This window comes from Leptinotarsa decemlineata, unplaced genomic scaffold (assembly GCF_025532065.1).
Source record: "Leptinotarsa decemlineata unplaced genomic scaffold, Ldec_3_MD MMD2_P_RNA_scaffold_12, whole genome shotgun sequence".
In the NCBI taxonomy this organism is placed as follows: Eukaryota; Metazoa; Arthropoda; class Insecta; order Coleoptera; family Chrysomelidae; genus Leptinotarsa; species Leptinotarsa decemlineata.
In genome coordinates, this window is record NW_027412526.1 from 4,143,217 (window position 1) to 4,160,493 (window position 17,277).

The 17,277-nt window shown below is 35.6% G+C and overlaps 2 protein-coding genes across 3 annotated transcripts; one reads left to right on the forward strand and one right to left on the reverse strand.

The window, feature by feature from the left end:
- Positions 1 to 30: 30 nt before the first annotated feature.
- Positions 31 to 1,170, reverse strand: Prpk (TP53 regulating kinase). Its single transcript, XM_023167809.2, has 2 exons — positions 990 to 1,170; positions 31 to 929 (listed from the first exon to the last, which is right to left on the reverse strand). The coding sequence occupies exon 2, from the start codon at positions 927 to 929 to the stop codon at positions 240 to 242; it is 690 nt and encodes a 229-aa protein (XP_023023577.2). The 5' UTR covers positions 990 to 1,170; the 3' UTR covers positions 31 to 239.
- A 2,155-nt stretch (positions 1,171 to 3,325) lies between these two features.
- Positions 3,326 to 15,519, forward strand: scny (ubiquitin specific peptidase 36). Of its 2 annotated transcripts, XM_074172203.1 has the most exons (8): positions 3,327 to 3,870; positions 3,928 to 4,166; positions 4,727 to 5,172; positions 6,727 to 7,002; positions 9,131 to 9,515; positions 11,754 to 11,983; positions 12,727 to 13,107; positions 15,119 to 15,519. In XM_074172203.1, the coding sequence occupies exons 1-8, from the start codon at positions 3,647 to 3,649 to the stop codon at positions 15,254 to 15,256; spliced, it is 2,319 nt and encodes a 772-aa protein (XP_074028304.1). In that variant the 5' UTR covers positions 3,327 to 3,646; the 3' UTR covers positions 15,257 to 15,519. The 2 variants fall into 2 exon arrangements, with proteins under 2 accessions (XP_074028302.1, XP_074028304.1); XM_074172201.1 differs by having other exon boundaries at positions 3,326 to 4,166.
- Positions 15,520 to 17,277: the final 1,758 nt, after the last annotated feature.

Below are 17,277 nucleotides of genomic sequence, written 5' to 3' on the forward strand. Positions count from 1 at the left end.
TATAAAAAAAAGGTGATTTCAAAAAAAAAATTCAATAAATAACAATCCTGTTATTAATACACAGATCCGATCAAATATAACTCATTCACAACAATTAGTCAGTGTAATAAAAAAATAAGTTTTTTCTTATAAAACTTTGAATATCATGTCAATTTTGTATCACGATAAATTAAAGTTATACTCAATCACAATACAAGTCTTACAAAGCATCAACTCATAAATAGCTTATGAAGTAACTCTCATCCCACCATCGTACGTTTCCGACCTCGAGCCCCGACTTCTTCGAATTTCGAAAGCACCTCTTTACCCCCCTGCTTGTACTCTTTCCGGTAACTCTCCAGAATCTTAGGCATCAAACTTTCCGCAACCTTGTGAGTGCTCAGTAACGCCCTCTCCAGCACATACAGATCAACGCCTTTGTCTTCCGCACTGTTTTCTATGTGTGCCAGACCAAAGTCTATCAAAACCAAATCTAATTCGTTGAGATCGTCATACTTCTCAACATTGTTTTTGTTTACGAGTAGAATGTTGGACGAAGTGAGGTCCCCGTGAAGGATGTTGCTTTCGTGCAGAGTGCCGAGCAGCTTTCCCAGTTCTGAGGAAAAGAGCAATAGCGTGGACAGTGACGAAGCATCGGACATCGTTTCTATGAACTCTTTGGCGGTGATGCTGTACTGGAAGTATTCCATGAATATCGTTCTTCTCTTGAAATCGACTAAATAAATACTTGGTGTTCTGATACCAGCAGCTTTGCAACGAACTATTGCTCTGCTCTCTGCTTTCATTCTTTCTTTGGTCAAACAGTTATCCAAGTTGGTGTGACGATATTTTTTCTCGAATCTTTCCTTGGCAATCGTAGGTTTTCCCAAATAAAGGCCTTTGTAGAGTTTGGCTTCCGCTCCCTGTTTTATTAATTCAAGACCTTCCATCTAGAAATTAGAAATATTGAATGGAGATATGAGGTTATACTCCTTTTAATGCAATCTTACTTTATATTTTTTCAAAGAAAAATAATCCAGTCAAAACCTTGATAATGTAGGTATTTGATTCAAAGGTATTTATTACATTCTGTTTTTTTAATTTTTGCTAAGGACTAGGGACTTTTTCTTCCTTACAATCCTTACTTTTACCTCTCTCCCTCTCTAATTTCTATGGCCGTTGCTTCTCATTCGAGCGCATTTGGCCAGGCCCTTCCTGTTGATAGTGACAGAAGCTTCGTTTGGGGGCGCAACGGTCTTACTCGGCAATACTGCCAACCTAGGTTTCTCATTCCCCTTTTCTTAAAAACACTTCATTTTTACCTGATTGCCTCCTTCTCTGTAGCCCTTCGGATTATATCTTTTATTACTCTGAGACGATACTACTTTGGAACTGACGACCTCGTCGAATTCGTTGATATCCAGCCTGGTTACTGGCGTTGGGGCCACCAGTCGTCTTTTCACTTCAATACTCATTCAAACGTAACATTATTTAATCGATTTTCAATAATTGAAAATCGACTCCGGCATTTGTATAGCCAACAGCATATGCAGGAAATACTTCAGTAAAGATTCCTGCACTGACAGCTGTCAGATTTATTCTAACGCTGTTCGTGGTATAAGTCAGGGGAGTAGTTGTTTTCTGATAGGCGTCAATCCATTACCCTACAGTGGAGGGAGTTGACACTGGCTTGAATGAATTGTTCCTTTAGATGATTTGAATATTTAATTACTCTGAGGAGTTTGATAAAATGATTTAGTGCACGTGAAGTTGATATTGCTCGTCTTATGATAACGACAATCTGTGAAATGTTAGTTCAGTATTCTCTGTGATACACAGATGAGTAAAATATAGCAACAATGCCTACTACCGCAAAGCGCTGTGTTCTTCTTATTTTTTATTATGGCATAAGCTGGCAGAACTATCTGCCCAAACCAAAAAGCATTTATTGCTGCCAAAGGATGAACAATATCATCCTCATGTGTACAAGATATAGATGATCACTATAGCTTGTTTTTTGTTACGATGCCGATATCCGCATGACCATTTTTGTCGTTTTTGGGATTTTTGATTCCTGAAACACTACATACTAATTCATAAAATGCACTGAATTTTAAAAATTTTCAATTACAATAACAGTAGTGATACGTCTACTTCTTATATCTCTAATATCAGTGTTGCCTATAATGAGACAAACCTTTTCCACGTGGATATAATATTTTACCTTTTTTTCATTAAATATATCACATGTTTCACATATAGCCAGTGGGCATACTTAGAGACTGGCAAATCAAATCATCTGAAGGAACAATTTGTTCAGGCCAGTCTCAACTCCCTACACTGTAAACTGGACTGGCACCTATCAGAAAACAACTACACCCCTGGCTAATACCGCGAAGGGCTTTGGAATAATTCCGACAGGTGTCAGTGCGGCATTCTACACAGAAGTTATTCCTGCATATGCTGTTGGTGATACAACTGCCGCAAAAGATTTTCAATTATTGGAACACACTTGCAGACCGGCTTAGGCCTGTTTGACCACTTATCAGTGTAAGGTAGAGTCAATCATCAAAATCATGTCGATGATTTTCATAATTGAAAATCGAATTCCTTCAGAGTATCATTCCTCGAACTAAGCTGAAGCGAACAACAAACAACAGATTTGTTATCGCCCCATCTGCCTGTGAACGAGGTAACTAACCATATGAGGAATTGGGCAGATTTCGAATATGGGGTTGGTTACCTCGTTCATAGTCAGATGGGGCGATGACAAATTTATTATTTGTTGTCCGCTTCAGCCTAGTTCGGGAAATGATACTCTAAGGAAATTCGATTTTCAATTATCGGACATCATCAACATGATATGATGATGAAAAACACTACCTTGCACTGACGAGTGGCCAAACATCCCGAAACCGGGCTGCAATTGGGTTCCAATAATTGAAAATCTATTGCGGCAGTAATAACGCCAACAGCATATTCTGTTGCAGCATATGCAAAATTCATGTTTCATATAGGGTAAGGGGACATACATGAAGACTGGCTGTAAATCAAATTACCTGAAATATTAATTCGTTCAGACAAGTCTCGTCTCACTGACACTTGTCGCACAGTATATACAGGTACAGTATACTTATATATAAGTACCTGTCGGGTATAATCCAACGCCCTTCGTGGTATTAGCCAGGTGTCAGTCCATTAACCAACAGTGTAGGGAGTTGAGACTGGCCTGAACTGATTGTTCCTTTAGGACAATAGATTGAAGTGGATTTGTATAAAACTTTTCAAGTTTCCGACTAATGTGTTTGTTGGCAACACTGACAAAATGGTCCTTCATTATCGTTAAATATTCGGCAACTGTCGTTATTCGTTAGTTTGGGGCGAGTGAACCTGTGCCATGCATTGATGTTAGACAATATTGTTTAATTTGGCATGATATTTGTGTAAAGTGGAATCTGTCGAAGATTTTGCGTGTTTATTGAACAGAAGTGTTGATGCAATCGATTTTCAATAGTGTATTTCTTCGTTTCGTGTCATCAATGAAGAGATTGTAGTTGCAGGTATGCGATTATTCGAAAAGCAAAGGAGGTAGCATAACTTCTCATTAGAATAAGTGATAGCTCAACGAGGAGTATCTGGTGAACTCACACGCGATAATTTTTAAGAAATGCCGGCTTCGATTCTGGAACCCGTTAACGCAGCCCTTCGAACCGCTCTTTCCAAAAAAGAATCGGCTGAAAATGTATTGGACACGCAATTAGCGGGAAGCACGAAAAAGGCATTACTGGCCAACATCGAATTCGAGAGCGGCGGAAGCTACCAGAGTACCGTTCTAGACAAACTGAAATCAAAATACATAGTATTGAAAAGTTCTGAGACACAGTCTGCCAGGTACGTACTCATTCAATCTCAAACTTCGCCCCACAACACTCTTTCTTCAATCCACAGTAAACCAGAAGAAGGTATGGGTGCTGACGAATCCCTCAAGTTGTCCAAGCGGGAACTGTATCCTTTAGATGCCGTCCAGCTCGGGTGGAATAACTGTGACTGGTCTGTTGGCGCAGGGATGGTTAATATGGGGAACACATGCTACCTCAATTCTACGTTACAAGCTCTCTTTCATGTGCCGGCCTTGGCCAATTGGCTCATGTCCGATAAGGAACACTTAGCGCAGTGTCAAGATTCAGGTTAGTACAATCTTTATTTATTTATCTATCGGTAACCCCCAAAAGTGCACGCACATTCTTTGAATCCAAGGAACTGTATTGAATTACTATGGCTCCAAGTGGCTTCCTTGTGATACCTCCGAACTAACAGAACGAGCTATGTAGAACGTGCTATGTATTTCACTGAGTATCTTTAACATTGGGAGTAGAATAATGAAATTCCTTTGATCTTTTTCAAAACTATTTATTTAGAATGTGGTATCTGGCAAGCCATACTTTTTCTTTTATTGTTCATGAAGTTGCAAAAGTATTTTATAATTGTTGTCACAATATTTTCTATTTTTTTCAATATAATTTTCATCACAAATTTTACTCGCTAGTTTGCATCGAGCTCCTACGTTAGAAAATACAGGTGGTCACCTCAATTTTTACTTTCTTTATATGAATCATTATTTGCGGTTACACGTTCTTTAGATTATTGTCTCATCTCATTAAGTAGGAGAAATTATTTTCCTGTTAATTGAGGTTTTTTTTCAATTGACAGTTCAACAGTTATATTAATACTGTTTTGAATGTTTCAGGTGGCTTGTGCATAATATGTGCCATGCGGAAAACTCTAATAGACGCCCAACAACGTAGCTCAAATACAATCCGTCCAGTTTTAATTTATAACAGACTTCGACTGGTGTGTCGAAACATGATCCCCGGCAGGCAAGAGGATGCCCACGAGTTCCTCCGGCACTTGGTGGAAGCTATGGAAAAGGCATACCTCAGCCGTTTCAAAGATTCCTCCCAGTTTGATTCTAAGATCAAAGAAACGACGCCTCTCAATCAAATACTGGGAGGGTATCTGAGATCAGCCGTGCGGTGTTTGAAATGCGGCCATGTCAGCACTACGTTCCAGCATTTTCAGGACTTGCTACTGGATATTCGGAAAGCGCATACTCTGGACGAAGCACTGGAGTTGTATTTCGCTAGAGAAAAACTGGATGACGAGACCTATCACTGCGAATCATGTCAGAAGAAAGTAAGTAGGTTTGAAATACCTTTTCCTTAAAAAGTAAATAATTGGAATGTTGAATTGCTTGTTAAGAATTTATACAGAGAAGTTTCATGCAAAAAACTTATACATACATTCCATAATTGTGACCTAGATTATGACAACTAGTCACTTCAATTGAAGTAAATGTGAATATACCACCTTTTGAAACAAAAATAATTGACCACAGTTTGATAAACGATCATTTACTCAAAAAGCAGACAGCTGCATTTCTTTGATACCAAAGTATCATTCACACTTCTCATAGAGAAAAGTAATGGCTGTGAGAAAAATTGTATATTGTGTCCTGTTTGGACAATAAAAGTTTTTTTGGAACATCAATAAACCAAGCTCTATACTCCCAATGTGGGTAATCAATCACTTTCTTTTTCCAGAAGGTGACTACGGTCCGGTTAGCCGGCCTTTTAAAATGCTTGACTCGGAATTGTAATATTTTTGTCTTGCCACATCTTTTCATTGGCATATCTTTCATTGTACCAAGTTAAGCCCAGATAATAAATTTTCCAACAATCTACAGATATCTATGTATATTTTTTCTTTTGAAAGTACTTGCAAATGTTCATTATTTTCTAATATATATAAAATTACGTGTCACGTTTGTCTGCGATGTACTCCTAAACTACTTAACCAATTTAAATCAAATTTGCACATCGTGTGCAGTTTGATCCAACTTGAAAGATAGGATAGCTTACATCTTAGTTTATAGTCGCAATATTATTTTATTGCAAATTATTTGTCTATTATTTGATATTTACAATGGGGAATGTTCCTCCTGACGAAAATCAAGTAGTTTTCATAAAAGAGCTCTAAAAAAAACGCATTTTAAACTTATCATTTCAACCTTTTCCTTTAAAAAATTATTTAAATACTTAAAAAAGAGGAATGAAATAATACATACAACATTTGAAGGGATTCGTTTCTATTTGGCAACATCGGTTATAGCTAATAAAGGACAATTAATCTGTTACCTCTATGAGACAAACAAAGATGACATATTTCAGAGGCGTGCTGTTCTGTTTACTTATGTTCCAAGTTCCGAGATATTCTGTGACATATGATATTTTGTGCACCTAACCTATCTTCCTCTATATAAATAAATAACAAAACAACTGTTGTTTATGTGACTAGTGGAAGTGGTATTGAACTATAATTTATATTTTGCCTTAATTTGACACTATTGACATGATTCCACTTCTTCTAGCATATTACTACCCTGAACTCTGATCTAGCATTCTAGGCGCTGTTCCCAATATGTGAATTAGAAACAAATCCCTTTAAAAATTAAAACCCAACATTTGAAACATCAATTTGAATACTTTTCGAAGTGAATTTGAAGAACTCATGAATTGAACTCAACTTAATTTTTCATTTTTTCCTGACTTGTTTCTCTACGCCTATGAATTAGACACTTGAAATCGATTTATTACTCCGTTACTTAAGAAACTAGACTAGTGAATAATCAAAATGGTTTTGCTTTCTGTCGATGAAAAAATTGATTTATAAACAAACGATTCGTTTCAGGTACAAGCTACAAAACAATTTTCTTTGGAAAGGGCCCCCATGGTGCTGTGCATCCAGCTGAAGAGATTCTCAATCAGCAACAATAAGATAGCCAAACCAATAATGTTCAGAGAGAGATTAGATCTGACGAGGTACTCGAGGCAGCGCCCTAACGTACCTCTCATCTATAGACTGGTTTCCATCGTGACCCACATGGGCCCCACTGTTAGTTGTGGACACTATACTGCAGTCGCTCAGGCACCCTCTGGTAATTTCTACCAGTTTGATGACAGTATGGTGAGCATCATTTCTATAACAATACCGTCTTCAAACGAACTCTTTTCGATATATACGATTCAGTTCCTCATAATTAAAAAAGAAATAGATATGAATATTTAATCAAAAAATATTTGAAAGGATGTTTCCTATTTTCTTTCAACATTTTCTATTTTTTATTTAGCCGTTCACTGATAACTTCTTCACTTTATATATGTGTGTAAATTTGTATATCACACAAAATGGCTGATACATTACATACATTTTTTTATATTTCATTGTACTAGTGTTATTATTACACTTATAGTTATGTATATTAGGTTTCCTATTTCAAATAAATAAAGATATTATTATTATTCATATACAGAATGCAAAGGATATCACGTTCCAATGATGCTCTGAACAAGGCAAAGAAAATTATATACCAAATAGCAAACGAGAACTGGTACACCCAAAGGACAATAGATTAATTAAAAAATAGAATCAAACTAAATATACAGAACAAGGATCAAACTACTCCAACAGATAAAACAACACAACGATGGACTGCGTTCACATACAAAGGTCACCAAAGCAAAAAATTAACAAACATCTTCCAACTCTTGAACATCAACATCACTTACAACCCGAACACAAAACAGAAATAACTTTCCCCTACAAGAAAACATCAAACTCATAAAACAAGTCAATAAAGGAAACCCTATGGACATCTGGGAAAACCTAAACATGCATAAATTCAAAAGTCATAATTCACTTATCGAGGAACAAATACAAATCAAAACACAACAAGACCTAATATTCAATATACTTCACAAAACAAAACACATTCCTAGAAACAATGAACCTAGAGAAACACCACACAGGATATTACTTGGTGGCAAATTTAAAGAGACATTCAGATGAAAGGAGAGGACAAATACCTGCACTAAGGCATTCTAACAGTATAAATGAACAAACAAGAAGATAAAACGTTCAGTTTGAGTAGAGCATTGAGGAGGATAGCACAGCCTGCTATCAAAAACGCGTATACACATAATTATAAAATGTTTTTGACTAATTCTTTATTTTTTAGTAATCGATGAAAATATTCTTTTCTCTGCTTCTGTGGCTGTCCCTCATATTTGATTTAGAGTTGAATCGTTTTATATTTACCGTTCTATTCAGGAAGTCCTTTCATTTCTTACCCATGTCATGGGTTACCTAGTTCGCCATCTTGGGTGGTCCGCCTTAATGAATTTAGAGTGGCGTCATGTTATTTTATTTTAAATTTGCCACCAAGTAATATCCTGTGTGGTGTTTCTCTAGGTTCATTGTTTCTAGGAATGTGTTTTGTTTTGTGAAGTATATTGAATATTAGGTCTTGTTGTGTTTTGATTTGTATTTGTTCCTCGATAAGTGAATTATGACTTTTGAATTTATGCATGTTTAGGTTTTCCCAGTATAAAAAGAAAACAATGGCATGTGTTACATCGTTGAATTTGTAATAAAAAATGGAATCAGATACAGGGTGTACTTTTTTCGGGCTATTTAAAAAAATAAAGTTGATGGTTTTTTGAAAACGAAACGTCGGATATAAAAACTAAAAATACCATCGTGTAGTACCTTGAAAGTGCCAATGAAAAAGTGTTATTCGTTTTTTGATATCTCTTCAAATAAAGTCTGAAAAAAATAAAATTGATATCGTCAAATTCTCGTTTTTCCCAAATATCTCAGCAGGCCATGAAAATTCTTCAAGTTTCTAAACGGCATGTAAATATATATATATATATATATATATATATATATATATATATATATATATATATATATATATATATATATATATATATATTTAAATTTTAATATGACTGTGAATTTGCTGTGATTTGCCATAAATGTATAAACTACATAATCTGGTCAAATAAACTACTACTACTACTATAAAATTTTTCATCACAGACTCTTCAAAAATAAACTTTTTGAAGTGTGCTTAAGCCATATTAATATCTTGTTTTAAATTCTTGACCTTTATGTTAATGTTTCAGATTATTTTAGTTCTTAAGCCTGCTTTGTCAACATAACCTAAACTTTCATGACAATAAAGCATCTCTGACTCTGACTATTTATCGGGTAATTTACCAATTTTGTGACGTTATGATTATTTTTACAGGTTCGACCGATCTCTCACCAAGTTGTGTTCAACACCAACGCGTACATCATGCTGTACGAGCTGGAATCATCCCCCTACACTCAGCGAGCAACCCCCGCTGCATCCTCCGTCTCGTCCTCTAAAATCCCCAAAGTACCCCCTCCCCCTACGCCCGAGACTGTCCGTCTGGCGTCCACCAGCAACCCGAGCGTCTCCAAAGCGATAACGAACGGCATCAGTTTCACCAGTGACAAGGTGTATGGACCCGAACTGCCTCCGGACCATTCGGAGAAGCTCAACGGCAACAACGTGACCAGCTCCAAAAGAGGCTCCGACGACAGCCTGTCGACTTCGGCCAGCGAAAATGAGTCCGACACCGAACAGAGGAAGAACAAGAAATTGAAAGGTGACTTCTCCATCTATGATATGCCATTATTATGTTGAATGAATTACTAGAAGTGGGAATGGGGATTTTTCGCAGGTTGAATAAATATGTAGCTTGTCAAAAAAGGGGCAACTGTCCGTTCAAGTTGGAATACCTTTCAAAATTGGAATTTGTTAGTAAAATATTCAAAATGTATTTAATTCTCTTCAGTTCATTCTCAACTGCAGTAAAGTAACATCAGCAAATGCTCCACTCATATTGTCGAAAAAACTACCGAATTGGGTTATAAAATTTGCGGACTATTCAAAAATACGGAGAATAGTCATGGCTTGTTCCTGATTTTTGACTGAAAACAACACCGCACTTGTGCCTAAGTCACCGTATTCACCAGATTTGGCACCCTGCTACTTTTTTCTGTCCCCAAGATTGATGAGATCCATGAAAGGACTGCGTTTTGCAAAGATTGAGGACATAAAAACAATCCCTGGGGAAGCTTGAATAAATAAATATTTTTTGAGAAAAATCAACACTCGTCTTATTTTTTGAAAAGACAGCGTATATGAACCTTGCGCAACTCCAACATCAACTGAATATTTATCCGACCGAACACCATCTAGTTTTTCAAAGGGTTGTCTATTTGTCTATTATTAAATGAATTACAAGATGCACGTTTATAATGTAAAAAGAATTAAGCATTATTGTCTAAATCAAGTTGCAAAATAAGTTTTCATTATGGCTGTAAAGATTTGTTTTCAAATGTTTCTGTAAATAACTCTTCGGAACCACCAAAATTCTCAAGGCAGTTGATAAGAAGTACAATTAAACTTTAATAACTCAACCACTGTAAATATTTCAGTATCGAGTTTGAGTTAGCATGTGATGCTAACTTTATTTTTTCAATAAAATTATTGCATTTGAAACTTTTGGTGTTTCTAATTTTGAACTTTCCTGACTAATATCTGACAGTTGAAACCTACCTTGACCGTGTTACTTGTTACATGCAAATGCATCGTTTTCCTCTTCTTCATAAGTTGTTAACATTTACGTCAAATCCTTCCATAATCTTCAGATCACCTTAATTAGTATTAACGATAATTTTATTTTAAGAAGCTTGTGGCAGACTTTACTATTCAGTTTATCAATAATTGTAGATGCATGTTGATTTCAGATCAGTCATTAGTGTGAACTCTTTTCTTCCTTCTCTTTTTTATTATTCTTTTACCTTTTTTCATCTTCCATATTTTCTTTCTCATCTTTCATTGTATCATTCAGATCAGACACTAGCGTGGATGATCAAACTGTTTACTTTTGGTTTTTTTGACTCTTCTCTTCCCTCTTTTCTCTCCTCTTTCTATTCTCTCCTCTTTCTCTTCTCCTCTTGATCTTCCCTCTTATAACTCTTTTCTCCATTCTCTCTATTTTATTATTCCTCAACTTTTTTCATCTTTCATAATTTTTTTCTCATCCTCTCTTCATTTTCTCCTCATATATTCGTTTTTTTTTCTACCTCTCCTTCCTCTTGAATTTTTTCTTTTGTTCTTCCTTCTCTTGTATTACTATTCAGCTATTCACACAATGGTATATTGATTTCAGATCATACACTAGTATGAATTATTAAATTGTTCACATTATCTCTTTTTCTCTCTTCTCTCTCCTCTCTTTCTCATCCCTTTCTCTTCTCTTTCTCTTCCCTTTCTTTTCTCTTTCTCTTCCTTCTCTTTTCTCTTTCTCTTAGCTTTTTTTATCTTTCTCTTTTCTCTATAATTCTATATTTTACTATTCCTTTACTTCTTTCATTTCCATAGTTTATCTCCCATCTTTCATCGCATTATTCAGTTTTCTACCTTTCCTTCTTCTTTATTTTGTTTCTCCTGTCATATATGTTTCCTCTCTCTTCATTTTCTCCATATATTTTCATTTCTTTTTATCGTTTTTCCTTCTCTTGTTTCCTTCTCACGTTTATCGCTTTTTTCAGTTTTCTATTATTCCTTCTTCTTTATTTCGTCTCTCTTCTTATATATGTCTCTTCTCTCTTCATTTTCCCCTCATATTTTTGTTTCATTTGCTTTTCTTTTTCTTGAATTGTTCCTATAAAAAGGAATTGACAAGCTCAAAAGGTGATTTGATTTAGAAGAACTGTCATGTGCTCATGGATGATTGTTTTCATCATCATCAAATACAAAAATCGTACAGAGCAGGATAGATCAGACATTTCATTTCTATTAACAGGATTAGGGGGTAAAATGAATTATTTTCCAGACGCTGACACTTGTTCGACTTCAATTGAGTCAAAGTCGACGAACAAACCACAGAACAAAAATCCTTCTACCGTCTCGTCGCCCAACATATCAACGAGCATATCCAGTCTGTCCAGCCCCGATTCGACTCCTAACAAGTCTCCGCTTTCGTCGTCTGTCACCAAGTCTCTGGTACCGTACGAGTCGGACGACTTGAGCTCATCGGATGATTCGAATCAGTCTCCAAACGAGGTATTTATATTTATCTATAATTTAGATGGTTTATTTATTTATTTATTCAGGGCATTGTCTATTTTTACAAAATAACATCATACATATGTACCCACTATAATTATCAGCTAGATGAAAAAAAAAAATCCAATCTATTATAGTATGTTTCACTCTAAATGGTATTGGTTTAGAACCGCATAGTTTGTTGCGCAGTTACGCTTTGCGCAGTATGGCTTGGTTCGGCGTACTATGTATCAGTTTCGCTCGAATCGTTATCTTTCAAGGTCACGCGTACGGTTGAGAATCTAGCAGCGTTATCGCGGTTTGAAAGATAACGATTCGAGCAAAACTGATACAGAGTACGCCGAACCAAGCCATACTGCGCAAAGCGTAACTGCGCAACACCAAACTATACCGCGCTCTCATTGGCTGGTGTCCCAGAATCGGCTTTGGTAATCTACTCATGATATAAATAAGGACAACATTGTATGTAGATTTAGTTTAATTTTTCTCTTGAAGATGATAAATTGGTGATTGAAACACGTATCGAGTTGTTAAAAAAAAGTTTTGGTGTTGGGATACAACTCCTTTACACATCAAAGGTTCCAATCAGTGCATCACAAGGCAGCTTTAAAATTAATGACGCAAAGTTACTCACACAAATTTAATTTTCCTTCCGACAAAAAAAAACTCAAGATATCGAGGTTAATATGAGAGGTTATTATTGTAGAACATATTTGACAATTGATATTTCAATCCGGCAGGTAGAGTCAAGGGTGTCAACGAAAGCGGCTGTCGGTGAGTGGCAAGTGACTTCTTCGACGGACGTCGGACAAGAACTGACATCTGACGCCAGGAGTTGGGACGGCGCCGCGAAAAATGAACCCGCGGGGACGGCGCAGCAGCAACAGCAGAACGGCAAGAGCGCTGTCGTGAACGATCTGTTCAAGATGTCCCACGGCGGGTACTCGGCCCCCGTGTCCTCCTGGAACGGCACCCGTTCGCAGCTCGACAAGGAGGTGCATACTGAGCGGCGCGAAGAAAGGAAGCGGGCTCTGGCCGACAGCTCGGACCAGGGCAGGACGAAGCACCAGAAGACTGGCAGCGCAGGCTATAAGTCGAATCCCGGATATAACCCTGTGCAGGTTCGTATTCGGATATGAGTGCATGCGCTTATTTAAACCGTGATTGTCCCGAAGTACTTGAATTAATTGAAGCGTATCATGGAAGGCTTATAAATCTTTAAGGTAAAAGGTAACGTGAGGTACTGAATCAACGTTGAATTAAAACTGCCTAAATTGAAAAAACTTTTATAGTATGTAATAGTGTTCTATTTATTTGGGTTACCTTGATGTACAAAAGTTCATTAAAAATATAATACATAATCTAAGTATAAGTATAAAGCAATAATAAATTAATAAATTGAAAATAAATACTTACATTAAAAAGTCAGTTTGATATTTATTTATTTTTTTATTTTTATTGATATATATATATATATATATATATATATATATATATATATATATATATATATATATATATATATATATATATATATATATATATATATATAATATATATATAATTTTTGATTTATATCATGCACACTCGATTAAATCTCTATTTGTATATATATATATATATATATCTATGCAATTTTTATATTGTGAAACAGGGTTATTGGAATTGCCATTATCTATGATATTTATTTCTTTGGTTGAGAAGTACAGCTGAAAGAAATCAGTGCACAACAAACAAAATGTAAATAAAATGAATGAAATTCTGGATCAATTTCATGTATTTCCTGTATATACCTGTTGTGTATATACACGCTGTTTATATATACACACTGTTTATATATACACACTGTGAACATTTACTCGTTGTGTACTTATACACTTTGTGCACATATATGTGTTCTGTTGTGTACATATACATGTAGTGTACATATACGCGTCGTGTACATAGACGCGTGGTGTATATATACGCGTCGTGTATATATACGCGTCGTGTACATATACGCGTGGTGTACATATACGCGTGGTGTACATATACGCGTCGTGTACATATACGCGTCGTGTACATATATGCATTGTATATGTATGTACATTGTATGTGTATGTTTACGCGTTGTGTGCATATACACGCGTTGTGTATATACGCGTTATGTGCATACACACACACACACACGCATGGGGTGTATATATACGTTGTATATATACATACGTATGTATATATACGCTGTGTGTATATACATGCACATGTTGTGTGTACATACACGTTGTGTATATACGCGTTGTGTGTATGCGTTCTATGTATATATGCGTTGTGTGTATATCTATACGCGTTGTGTATCTATACATGAGCGTTGTGTGTTTAGAAAGTAGGTACTGGTAGGTACTGGAGCAATGTGTATCATCACCACTTATTTGTTTTTTTGCAACGTCGATTCACCCGTAGATAGCACTAAGAAGGTATTTCAAACATTTTTGGTTTCAAAAGAGTTTTTTCTCATTTCGTGGTAACCGCATGAGTAAAAAAAATAAAGGGTCAGATTTCATTTTTACGCGCTTTTCAATGAGCCCATACACGATATAGCATTTGAAAAAAAGTTGGAGAGGGTTGCAGCTAACGGGTCGAAAAAAATATTTCATTTCATTGCCAGAAATTGCCTAAAACGTGAAATCAACTGACGTGTTTCAGCGTTTTTTCCCTAAAATACTTGTTAAAAAGATATTAATTTTATTCCGGACTTTTACACGTCCCTGTATGTGCGTATATTGATGGTGGTGTCATATACAAAAACAGTAACTTCTCCCCTGCAGATATATCTGGGAAAATCATTAACGAATAGCGTATTGACCCCAGAACAGTGCCTTGTGGAACCCCAAACGGAACAAATTGCCTGCCTGATGATTCATTTTCGATTTTAACTGAAATCACTTCATTTTCTGAAAACGATTCGATCCAGATCAACAGTATGTCTCTAATGAAAATTAATTCTCATTCCCTGATAAGTTACTGAATCAATTCAAATATGCTCTCTTCAAAGAAAAATACCCTAATTGTCAGTTGAGCTGTTTTTCCTGGAGAAAAAAGTTAGTTGCTGTGTTTAATGACTTTAATTCTAAAAATACATCGGTTTTTTTTCAGGAGTACCACAATGCTAAGAACTGGGGCCACAACAACAACGGCTCCGGGAACTACAAGTCCTTCTACAACGGCAATGGCCGACATCGGCGCCTCTTTCACCACAAGGGCTACCACAAAAACTTTCGCTATCGACAGTGATGGGCTGACTTGAATATTTTTAGCAAAGTGTAATTGTAAATTTGTGCATATGTTTTCGGCGTGTATTATGACATTTGCATCATCGAATAGATGGTTTGATTGATTCCGTGATTTTAAGATTGTACTTGAATGTTACTATTTTATAAGCCTAGCTTTAGCTTGATTTTGTATATTAGGAAAAGGTATTTATTTTTTGTTTTCTCTCCTTGATATGCATTTACCAACCTACCGTCTGTCCTTTCTGTAATATATTTTTAAAGGTTGCCAGAGATTGTTTTGCTCACATCCATGATTCTAATATTGAAGAACATCTAGAAAGCAGTAGAATATATATATATATATATATATATATATATATATATATATATATATATATATATATATATATATATATATATATATATATACCGGGTGTCCCACATTTTATGTGACAGGCAATATCTGGTTTGTTGAAGGAGATACACAAAAATGTTTCATACAAAAGTTTTAGGAGTTCATGAGAGCTATATTTTGATATAATTTTTAAATATACAGGGTATTTGGTGTAGGTGCTACAGACCAAAATTCCATTTTTTAAAATAGAACGCCCTGTATATCATTACATATTCAGATGCTACGTTAAATTCTGATATCATTTCATGTTTGGTTTTTGAAATTCGATTATGGCGTTGTTGAGTTATTGCATTTTTCCTTAAATATAAAGTTTCAAAAAAACTTATTTACTCGTACACGAATCCAGTCTATATCTTTTATTAAATTGAACTAGACTACTACTGAATACAAATCATTATTCTCACCTCTACGATTCGATATCCAAAATTCAGTTGGTACAAGGTTTCAAACCCACGGACTTTGAACGACGACTTGAATTCATTGCTTGTATTTAGGTAATATTACATGAAAGTCCTAACATATTCAGTCAAATTTTGTGGAGCGATGAATCGCGATTCCACAATAATGGAGTTGTGAATCGACATAACAGTCACTATTGGTCTCAAGAAAATCCCCACTGGGTCCGCGAAAGTAATTTTCAAACTACTTGGGGTATTAATGTATGGTGTGGATTGTTCAATGGCCGCATCATAGGACCTTACTTTTTCAATGAAAATCTCAATGGATTGCGATATATACATTTTCTAGAAAATTATTTGATCCAGTTGATGGAAGATATTCCCATAGCAGAACGACAAGGAATTTGGTGGCAACAAGATGGTGCTCCTCCTCACAATTCACAGGTTGTTACTGAATATCTGGATAGAACGTACTGAAATAGATGGATTGGTAATAAGGGTCCAATTCGGTGGCCGGCTCGTTCCCCAGATTTATCACCGCTTGATTTTTTCCTATGGGGTTATTTAAAAGATATTGTTTTCACTACTCCCCCTTTGAATGTGGATGATCTGAAAATGAAAATTCGATTAGCGTGCAGTGATATTACCCCTGATATTATAAGAGCGACTTGTACGAGAGAAGTGATTCGACGTTTCGAAGCCTGTATAATATCTAATGGGCATCACTTTGAACAATTTTTATGACTTATTTCTAGGTACCTACCATTCTTATGAAATGATTTATCAAGTTATATTATTTACATTGTTATTAATTAAAGATTTGTTTTCGAATACACCTCTTTCAATTTCGCAATTGTTTCATATTCAAAATGATTCCTGACTGAATTCCACAACTCAAAATTGAAACCATTACTTCGAACACCCAAAATTTTGACTAATTTTCATGTGATCTGATGCAGAGAGAATAATTGTATGAGATATTTTTGAAAATAATAGTCGTTCTCAAGACTTTACATTTTAAGCAATAACTCAACAACGCCGTAACCGAATTTCAAAAACCAAACATGAAATGATATCAGAATTTAACGTAGCATCTGAATATGTAATGATATACAGGACGTTCTATTTAAAAAAAATAGAATTTTGGTCTGTAGCACCTACACCAAACACCCTGTATATTTAAAAATTATATCAAAATATAGCTCTCATGAACTCCTAAAACTTTTGTAT